The sequence below is a fragment of the Calliphora vicina genome, chromosome 1 (genome assembly GCF_958450345.1).
Source record: "Calliphora vicina chromosome 1, idCalVici1.1, whole genome shotgun sequence".
Lineage (NCBI taxonomy): Eukaryota > Metazoa > Arthropoda > Insecta > Diptera > Calliphoridae > Calliphora > Calliphora vicina.
In genome coordinates, this window is record NC_088780.1 from 53,512,348 (window position 1) to 53,523,229 (window position 10,882).

Genomic DNA, 10,882 nt, shown 5'->3' on the forward strand with positions numbered 1-10,882 from the left:
ACTGTAGATAACGATAACTTCATCCTGTATAATAAAAGCTTCGTTATAACTAAATGATGAAACTTAAAAATATTAAATGTGTTTGTCCTTAAATTTGTTTAGAACTTGAATTGAAAAAGTTTAAAAAAAAACTGCCCAGTGTGTAGGTATCCAAAGATCTGTGACAGGGTGAATAGACTTTACTCTATTTTCGAAGATATGCTGGACGTTATCTTTATTCCGTTAAATATTTTGTATAAAAAAAATCATTACAATTTTAAATGATAATTTGTCTACAAGTAACTGGTACATATTTAGTTAACGTTTGAATTAACTGAATAAGATTGTAAATACTTATGTAAGTATCATTATCTAGTACACTATAAATAGTATATTTTCAATTAATGTTACCGCCTTTCGTTAATAATCTAACTGCTTTTATTTTGTTCTGCTTTTTGCATATTGCAAATTCCATTTGAATATTAATTTAAAATTATATAAACATATGTAGGTACTTAATTAATAAGTAAAGTAAACTTAAAAAATAACTTTATCAAGATATAATTGTTTAATAATGAAAAGTGTAATAGGTTTTTAAAAAGAATTTTGCATGTATTTTTTTAAATTTTTTTCAAATTTTCAATAAAAATATTTAAAAACCAAAACTAGTTTACGACTTTTAAAATTCAGTTTGCAAAATATTTATTTGCTTGGCAGAAAGAAAATTATGGAAAGCAATTGCCAAATAATAATTAGGATCGCCTGCTGGCCGAAATTCGACCACTTTTAAAACGCTTTTTACCACTTTTATGGAAAGAACTTTTAAATATTTTTTATATTGAGCATATCTAGAGAAAATAACCTTTTAAACCACATATGCTTCATCAATATTGGTGGACAATAACGTACTTAAAAGTGTACCACAAAAAAACGTGTGGCCTATTTATATATAAGATTTACTGCAAACCAATTGCGAGGTCTAAAATTTCGATTCACAAAAAAAACTTTCCAAGTACTTCCAAAATTATTACATAGTTCAAACACAATTTAACTATTTTTAAACTCATTAGCGCCGGGCCTAAATACTTGATTTTATTTGCTTTATTTTTCTTTTTGTTTTCTTACAGATACTATATATGACCATTTAATAAATTATTATTACTAAAGATAATGTCTATTGTTAGCTAAAGAGCTAAATTGTTATACAAAATTCCCTTCAGAATCAATTGGTAATTCAATGAATATATAAAATATGATTTAAGCCACGATACGTAATCCCAATTAGATAATACAACTAAAAAATATTTCCAAAAAAACGCTAAATTAGCAATAATAACAATGTCAAGCAATTGTAAAAAAAACACATGTGTTTCTTTATCATCCAATAAGAAAAAGAGAGAAAGAAAGTGACCATGAGAGAATTAAAAAAGGCAAACAAAAGTTAATCGATTTATCACAAAAAAACTGAAATTAAGCGGCAATTATTATTATTTTATGAAAAAAAAAACTTTAAAATATCTAAAATAAATTTAAAATATTTATTAACCAAAATTATTAACTTAATTTTTTTAATTTACATTTAAAAAAAAAAGCTAAATATTAATTCAATCCCAAAAAAAGGACACTTTTTATATGTCAAACATAAGAAGAGATTAAATAAGTACAAAAAATAACAGAGAGTGTATATTTTGTTGTTGCTATTACTAAAATAAATAGGGTACGAAAAAGATAGAAAAAACATGTAATTTGTACTTACAATTCTTTAATCAGCATTTTTAAAGATTTTCTTTTTTAAGTTGTAACTAATCAAATTGAAATACACACTTGTTAATAACAATGGAATAGCTCCAAATTTGTTCACTTGTTTTTCTTTAATGAAATTGGAAAAAAAAATTTGCACAAATTTTGTTTTTGTTATTATAGTTGATGGTTTGTTGTTGTTATTGATATTAAATTTGACACTGATATCAGTCAGCAGCATTCACTTTATTCGTATTTATTTGTTGTACGTACAAATGTTTGTTGTAGTATTTTTTTATTATTATTTTTTTGTGTGTGAGAGTAGTAATGGTGTGGTGTAGAAGGAAACAAATATAAAAAGGGGGAAATATATCGAAGGAGAACCGTTGTCGTCGTAACGGGGAGAGAAGGTCGTGGCTCTGAGCTGGCAAATATAAAAAAGTATAATTTATGTTAAAATATCGTGAAAAAATCATAAATTACAGAAATTTCATATAAAGTTGTAGCAGTAGTAAATTAAATTACACTATTTTAATTAAAAACAATTCATTCACTATGAATTTTCAGCAATAAATTATAAATTTATTATAAACTATAGAGAATTTGCAAATAAAAAAATCTATTGAATTTTTTCACATATATTCCGCACACATAAAATATCTGAAAAAAAGTTGTCTCCAATAATGTTTCTTTGATGACGTCCTCCTTTTAGTATTTTTTTTTTTTGTATGTGTATTGGCAATTTTTATTTCAATTTTACTCTTTTATTTAAATGATTCTCACTTTATTAAACGTTGTCTATTTTACACTTTAATTTTGTTTAATGTGTGCTCAAGCTTTTTTACAATTTCTAATTAATTAATTTTAATTTATTGGAAATTAATTTCTTTACTTTTTTATCTTCCAATTACGAACGTAACTTTTACGTGTATTTGTAGCCGCTTGAAAAATCCATCTAACAATGAATGTCACGAAAGAGAAAAATACTGCAAAAAAGGTAAAAAGTTATCGCACAGCGTTGTAAATTATAGTACTTTTGTAAAGAGGGGGATAAATAAAGTGTCAAAAGTAAGAATAAAATATATTATTTTTTTTATTCATTGAACAATAAAATATGTATTAAATTTATGCTACCGCAAAAAGTGTTTAATGCATATATAAAAAGTATAGAATTATTTTAGTAATTCAATTGGAATTTTTGTAATAGAAAATGCATGACAATAATGTATCAAAACAATCGTGTATCATCAGTGATGCCAACTATTTTAATATGAAATAAATTAATATAATAAAAACATTTTTAAAACAAGCTTTATTTTCAACCGGGACGAAAAGATGAGGAAACTGGTTATCGTACAAGTCTATGTTGAATAAACTTAAAAATCGCGTTAAAGGTGCAAAACGAAAGTCCTGGATGAACTTCTGTAACGGCGCACGATGGTTCAGAACTTAATTTCATCGGCCAAAGGTCCTTTATTTTGTTAACACCGATTTCCAAAATTTTAATGCCATTCGATAGTAAATACATAGTTTCACTATTGACATTTCCTGCAGTGCAAGTTTAATCTATCACACAAGGTGTATTTTTTATAAAATTTGAACTTCTTCACCGCATTGCGATCTCGAACTTTATACGACTTCAACCCAGCATTAGCTTTGGCTCTGCGCACAAAAGAATCAGAGCATTTAACTTTACGAGCTGCTTTTCTGATAGAAATGTTCGGTGCTCTTCGAAAGAGTTTTTGACTTACCAATATCTGTTAGATATTTTTTCTTCCTGATCCAGCTTTTCTTTCAATGTTCAAGTCTTCCTTATAATGACCATATTGGATATTTTTGAAAAGTTTCAATTATTTTTTCGCGTATTTTTTTTCGTTGACCATTTTGACCGAAATAACTAAGTTAGATGTTGTGTAAACACCTGTCAGAGATTTTATTGCGGCCTGACTGTCAGTATATATACGAATGTCCCTGCCTGATATCTTATTATAACCCCCATTAACACGAAGCCTGGTTATGGCCTAACTAATAGTAATACTGTCGGTTAAAAATATTTTTGTATGTAAACTGTCAGTTTAACTATTAGTTAATACATAACCAGACTTCGTGTTACTGGGGGTAACTGTGCCAGTTGTGAGGTCACAACGTTCGCGTTGTGACCTCACAAAGAGACAGTGTGAGCTTTTCCACAGCGCTTTCATATCCCTAGTGTTACCTATCAAAAGGGGGCGAGGGAAGTAATTCATATGGGATCCGTTTATGATCATCCCACTTGTTTTATATAAAATTTTTAAATAATATTTCTTTTTAATGTTTTTGTTATTATTATTTTTATTATGTAAATAATTAAATTTTTTATTTTATAAATAAAATTATTTATTAATGCCTTAAATATTGACATAAAAATTTTTTTAATTTTCTTCACGAACTCTCTAAAACCCCTAAATCATAGGGTGTATGTAGACTTTTTTCCTTGACTGTATACCCCTAACATCTTTTGACGGATCATCACCCAATTATCATGTGATATGGCTCCGTAACTCACGCTCCTGTCAATAATGGGTTTCTTGCAACTTCACTGTATGTCCTATTGACAATCCGAGCTTCACCTCGCTTTGTACGTTTAGTCCTTGTCTGCATTTTTTGCTGAAAATGCTCCTCCTTCGAATGTTGCCGTTTAAGCAATACAGATGCAGCTTGGTCCGTGGAGACGGAGCGAGTACTTTGGTAGGACCCGACGTCAAAGTCGACGGACCAGCCTGTACAATTGTCGCTGGGGCTACTGCTTGATCCGCAGAGCCCAGAGTATGGATGGGTGCTGATTGTTTTTCAGCGAGGACAAGTGCAGCCTTGGAGGTACTATGCTCGACAACCATGATAACCTCACTACCTGAAGTCATACCATCTTTCGCTGGTAGGCTTTTTGCAATCAGCCAGCATGGGTTAGCCCTGTTCGCTCTGGTTTCGGATTTAAAGACAAATGAGCCGATGACGCCTTCGGCATGTAAACCGCACATAACAGTGATTTTTTGGGGATGTAATGTGGTCAATTTTGCGATAAAAAAGTCGTCTATAAGATGCGCATATCGATGACTGGTTATCAATGTAAATTTGGATAATTTGGTAGCGTTGTTCAAGCTTCAAGCTATGCATGATGATTTGCCAGAGTATACTAATTGTAAAGGTCAAAAAGTGAGGTCTTTGACAGGAGAGTTTCCGCTCTATGTCTATTCTCTATTGTTATCGCTATCGGAAGTTCTATACGTCTAAAAAAAATACCCGTTATGAGGCATTCAATTCAATTGGGATGATCGATCCCAAAGTATACAACAGTCATAGACTTTTTGACTCGAGATCACCTCAGCTCCAAAAATATGGCGTCTTAAAAATTTAAAAAACAATTTTATTTTTAGTTAACAGAAAAATTAATTGCCTTTTTTATTTTATAAATATTTTGTTTGTTTTTTTTTTTTATTTATTATACAAAAAAAGGAAGAAAATCAAATTAAAAAGATTTAAAACATTTTGTCTTCATCGCTTCGCTGCCATTATTATAAATATACATATTTAATAAAGTACATCCTAAACTTATGAATTACTTTTTTATTTCTTACTATGGCTAAAAGATGTTTATTAAATCATTAAAAAAACACAACATACTTTAGATTAAATATTACACTATTGTTGTTGTTTTTTTCCTATGTTTTTGTTTTATTAAAAGCTATAAATTGCAATTATTATTTTTATATACTTGTATTAATAATACATTAAATAGTGTACTAAACAATTAAATAATATGTTGAATTTACAAAGAAATTAAGAATTTTTCTTAAAAAAGAAGAAACAAAATTATATCGGAACTATGTGGATTCAAAAGTTAAGAAATCTCTAGACGCACAGTACACGAAATTCAATTAAGACACAGACATAAGATTTAAAGAGCAAATATAAATCACTTTTTGTTAATTTGGAGAGACTTTTGAGTACTTTGGTAATAATGACCTAAAAGTTACTTCGTGGGAGCTTAAAGTAAATGTCAGACCTAATTGAATTTCGGTTACTGTTCCGGAGTTTTTAAAAAGTATAGGTAATTGGCTAAGTTTTAATTACAAACATGTTTTATTCTAAAAAAAATTCTATATAATTATTTGTTTAATTCACCAGCTCTATTTAAAAGAAATGGTTCGGATATGTACCCAGGCCTTAAGAAGAAATGTTCTTAAATTTTTATTTTGTATAAAAAAAGTTGTTTTTAAAACACTTTACTTTACAGTGCTTGTAATAGGAAAAATATTTTGTAAAAATAAAAGTAATGATAATATTTAGTTGTTAACTACAAACTAAACCTGAAATTATACAAAAACAAAAAATATTTATACCTAAAGTATAATAACAAGAAAAACAAATGAAAATAATATGTATATTAATATTTAAAAAAAATATCTAGGTTTATAAAGCGTTTTTTGTTTGTTTGATTTTTACATGTAGAATCGTCTGGGCGACTTTTTAGCGCCATTAGTTTAAGCTTTGCAAATCAACAAAAAAAAAACAAAAAAAAATTGTGTCAAACACTTTTTATAGGATTTAAAATTTTTCTTTTTGGATCTGTTTTCCGAAGGTAGTACGGTTTATTTTTTTTTTTTTTGCTAAATTGTTTTCGTTTTGGTTGTTTTCTTTTGGTTACAGCATGTGTTCATTATCATCCAGCATCATGATCAGAGTTCCATTTCAATTATCGTGTATTTGCATTTCCAATTCAACATCGTACAAGTTGACTTCGCGCATTGAGTTTATGAACATGTAGCGGGAAAATATAATGTAGAGCCAACGAAACCATTTCATTTGTGATTCATGCTTTTTCATGGCACCACGTATTACCGATGCTTGTTGCCAGCTTAAAATGCACCTGGAAATGCAAAAAAAGATAAAAATATATATAAAAAACTGAATTTATAAATGACTTTATCCAAGGGTCATGTCAGCCTTCCGTAAGAAGTATGGCTCAATGATGCCTTCAGTCCAAAATCAGTCACTCAGTGTCCAAAACTCTTTAGCCGAAATATCAGATACATGCTATTCCACATAAGCACTTTATTTCGTTCAAACGATATATGTAAATAACCAATCCAAAAGCCAACGCCTTTATCTTCTCCAGATTAAGTTTGAGTTTATTAATGGCTGCCCAAATAATAGTATGGTTCAATACATAATTAATTGTAGCCTCATGTGAATCAATAAACACCCTACCCCCAACTAAACAATAAATTAATGAGGTCAGCGAACATGAATCGAGCGTACAAATCGAGCGTAATCATAGAATAGACATAAAAATGGAGGCAGTACATTCTAGAACTGACGATTCCTTACAATGAGGTAAGAATAAATGATACGATATAAGAAAGAGGAAACCCCAAAAATTGTCTCATGGGGCTAAAAACATTGGAAATCTGTCACAGTTTTTTTCGAAAAGACTTTAATGCACAAATGGCAGCAAATTCTTATTAATATAACACTAGGATTTGTTGACAAATTATTTTCGGTTTTTCATTTCATAGGTGTGAACATAAATAAGGCTTGTTTATATTTTAAACAAATCGCACTTGATCAACAAGAGGTTATTATATCAAAATTTTAAAATTTTCAGTAGAGGTTAAAAACTGTTTACATCATAGTAAGCAAATTCCATTTTAAAATATAATTACACTATTTTTCTCTTAAATTTTTCCAATTATTGCAAAAAATAAGCATTTTTGCAGGAATTAAAGTGTAAAGCAAATTTAATTCCAGTCATACATTAAAATTTCAAGGGTTGAAATACACTTGTATCACACTTTAATTCAACACCATTCTCTGATTTAGCTTTTTTCACCATTTTATTATGAACTTACTTTAACTTTTTATCTAGAACACTTATTATTTATTTTTAATTCTAGCTGGTTTATATTTTGGTCCTCTTTTAACTATTATTAAAATTAGTATTAAAATTAAATTTCATTATGTATTGACAATTAAAAAAAAACATATTTTACTTGACAAATACTTGAAAAAAATGCTGGAATTAAAATTGAATTCCAGTCAAAATTCAACCACTTGAATTTTAGGTTTTTGTGTGTTTATTGGGTAAAGTTAAACAAATTTTATCAACAAAACAGTATCAACTCAAAATACAACCAAATTTAAATAATACAATTTGATTATTTTTATCTTGAATAAAGGCTCAAATCCAAATATAATACATTTTTAATGAAAATATACGATGCATTTCTATTTAAACTTTTGTATTAACTCAAAATAATACCTTTTTGTTGATATAAAAGTAGTCACTACATTATCACGAAAATGGACTCAAATGTGGTTTTCGAGATGAAAGAGAAATCGGAATATGTCGAAATTTTTACAGTAGATAAATATTGATTTTGTTAGTTGATTTCTAGCAAAAAGTGAAATTTTGAGTTAATACCCTCTTGTTGATCAAGTGCGAAATGTAGATTAGATGTTTTCCTGTTCAATAAATTTTAACCTTATGCTACAGAAACTGATTCGTTATTGTTTATATAAAATTTAAATATTAAGTACAATAAAAAAAAACTTACCAATGTTTTGACATGAAACATGTACATATTATATCAAAAATAGATAAATACTTTCTTAAAAAATTTATTGAGTCCAAGGCATAGAATTTACAATCTGAAAAAAAGAAATTACGTTTATTTAATTATTCATACGTTTCTCAATATAAAAAATATTTTGTTATGTGATTTAACTTTGTTCCATGGCAGAAACATTAACTGACTTACCTTTTGGTAATAAATTAGCTAAACATAAGGATGCGGCTGCGTAATAGACAGCACAATGATTTGGATGTTGACTAACACCGTCACGATCAAACGTGAATATAGCTTGGATGCCCAACGATTCGACAGTATGCAAAATAATATTGGCAACTGCATCAGTTTTCCAATCGACGTTAGGATCGTCGGGCAAGTTGGTAGCATTGACTAGTATTATATTGCCCTCGGGTATACCTAGGTGAGTACAGGCCTGCCATAATTCTTCGCGGCGTGCGGCACCTTGTTTTTCAAAATTTCCTGCAACAAAAAAGGGTACAAATATTAAAAATTTCCAAAAATAAATGTGATACTAGACCTACCATTCGACAGACAAAGTAAATAAATTTGACATTGCTTGTGTTGAGCCAGTGAATAGAGCAAGGGACCAAAGAACATACACTCATCGTCGGGATGTGAAATTACAAATAGAACTCTTTTGGCAGTTGTGGTTGCTGCTGGCCATGGCAATCGTATATTGCCCAGACCTTTGTAACGGAAGATTAAGGCGTAAATGGATAGGCATACTAACAAGTACACCACAATGGCGTATATCAAGTGCTCCAGGGCTTCGGCTGAGGTATTCACAAAACGTTTATATACCGCCTGGGGCTGGAGAGCAGCAAACGTATCTTGTAGCACACCGGACACCGTATAGTTGCCCACTAATTGTGCGCGCTGCAGCTGGTAGGCTTCGTAAATGTGAGCAGTGGCCGAGCCACAAGTTGTCACAGTCGTATTGATGATCGAACCAATGACAGCATTCAGCCAAGACACATTCATTTCATTGCAAAAAACCTTTATGTGAAAAAATGTCAATCTTGTCTTCTCTTCCTTCCTTTGTTACCTTTGTGCAGCACTATGTTTATTTTTGTTCTTTTATTTTGTCGTCGCTGTTCTTTTTATATTACTGCGGTCGCTGCTGCTATTTGTTGAATTTAAATCTTATTGTCAGTCTATTTGTCTCTGCCAATTAGCAGCCGTTTAAAATCCAATTAGAATCTTGTTATTTCAGCTCTTAAAACACTTAATTCTCCTTTAAAGCCAACAATAGCCACCAAAAATTAACGAATTAAACCAAAAATATGTAAAATTGTATCTATAAAATAATTGCCAGGAACTTTTTTCTTTTATAGCACACACACTGAAAGTTTTTTTATTAATCGGTTGTTTTCTTTTTTTCGGCCAAAAACTTTTGTTGTCAGAGTTATAGGAAACTAGAATCTATGGTCCCAATTTGCTTTTTCCTATTAGATTTATTTATCTGTTGGAATTCAGGCCTCATTTGTTTTTTTTAATAATGTTCTATGTCTGCTCTACTGGTATTCCTGTCTTCCGTTTTTTTCCTCGTCTATTTTTTGACATTAAAATAATGTGCAGTAATGCAATTAGGCGTTTTTCTACAAAATTTTGCGATTTTGTAGCTATTTTTTTAACCATAGAAAAATTGTTACACTTTGTCTACAACTGGCAAGAAATGCTTAACATTAACACTAACATGATGTTAGTGTTAGATATAGACATATCATTTCAGCGTTTTTTCAATGTTTCAACACGCATGTTAAACCACGTGTTTTAACAACTCTTTTATAACATGTTCCATATTTTTAACAAAACTGCAATATTTTTAATAGAATGCATTCAGCATAACAGAAGTGTCTTTAAGTCTGGTATAAGCATCGGGGAACTCATGTCTTACGTTGAGTCAATTCGATCTATTTTTTTAATTGTCAATTACGATAGATATAATTTATTTATTATTGAATAGATGGCCTTTGGCCATCGGAAGTGTTTTTACACCGGGGTATAGTGTCTTCGCACAATATTTTTTTCTCTTAAGGACACAATGTGTGACACCGACAATCAAAAATCAAAAAATAGATTTTTGGCACGCTTCATGAACCATACGGTTCAATAATACTCCTTTGACAACTGTAATTTGTTGCATATCAGTACTAATCTGTGACATTAGCTTTATCTTACTTGGGGGTTACACGATCAAGTTTTGCCTTTCAAGTTTTAATACACTCACACTTTTTTACTAATACACTCACACTTTTAAGAATTGAAACGAACTTGCATTCAATTTCACATTCAAGTTGGTGTTCAATTTTTCATTCAAGAAAACAGCTGATTACATTTTTATGTCCAATTTGTACTAAAATTGTTTTCAAGTTGCGTGCTGCCTACGTCACCGCTTTAAATTTTTATAAATTTTGACAAACAGTATATGTAAAAGACTATCAAGAAAATCTTGATCGTGTGGCTGCAGTGTTAACCTGTTTATAGTTGTCAAGATAAAAAGATACAGGTATAGTCTATATTATTGCTTCGAT

At 29.8% G+C, this 10,882-nt stretch overlaps 2 protein-coding genes across 5 annotated transcripts in view; both read right to left on the minus strand.

The window, feature by feature from the left end:
- Nucleotides 1-2,712, minus strand: part of vib (phosphatidylinositol transfer protein vib) — a 45,897-nt gene extending 43,185 nt beyond the window's left edge. The window contains exons 1-2 of one of the 4 annotated variants that reach the window (XM_065513346.1): nucleotides 2,612-2,712; nucleotides 1,736-2,143 (exon numbers count right to left, since the gene is read on the minus strand). In XM_065513346.1, the coding sequence (XP_065369418.1) occupies nucleotides 1,736-1,752 (17 nt within the window). In that variant the 5' untranslated portion in view covers nucleotides 1,753-2,143; nucleotides 2,612-2,712. Of the gene's footprint in view, nucleotides 1-1,735; nucleotides 2,144-2,244; nucleotides 2,422-2,502 lie in introns of those variants that run through there. The other 3 variants (XM_065513318.1, XM_065513328.1, XM_065513338.1) reach the window with 3 other exon arrangements.
- Nucleotides 2,713-5,120: 2,408 nt separating this feature from the next.
- Nucleotides 5,121-9,857, minus strand: PIG-L (phosphatidylinositol glycan anchor biosynthesis class L). The gene is made up of 4 exons (XM_065513359.1): nucleotides 8,870-9,857; nucleotides 8,517-8,807; nucleotides 8,313-8,406; nucleotides 5,121-6,625 (listed from the first exon to the last, which is right to left on the minus strand). Exons 1-4 carry the CDS (start codon nucleotides 9,327-9,329, stop codon nucleotides 6,448-6,450), a joined length of 1,023 nt encoding a protein of 340 aa, XP_065369431.1. The 5' UTR covers nucleotides 9,330-9,857; the 3' UTR covers nucleotides 5,121-6,447.
- Nucleotides 9,858-10,882: the final 1,025 nt, after the last annotated feature.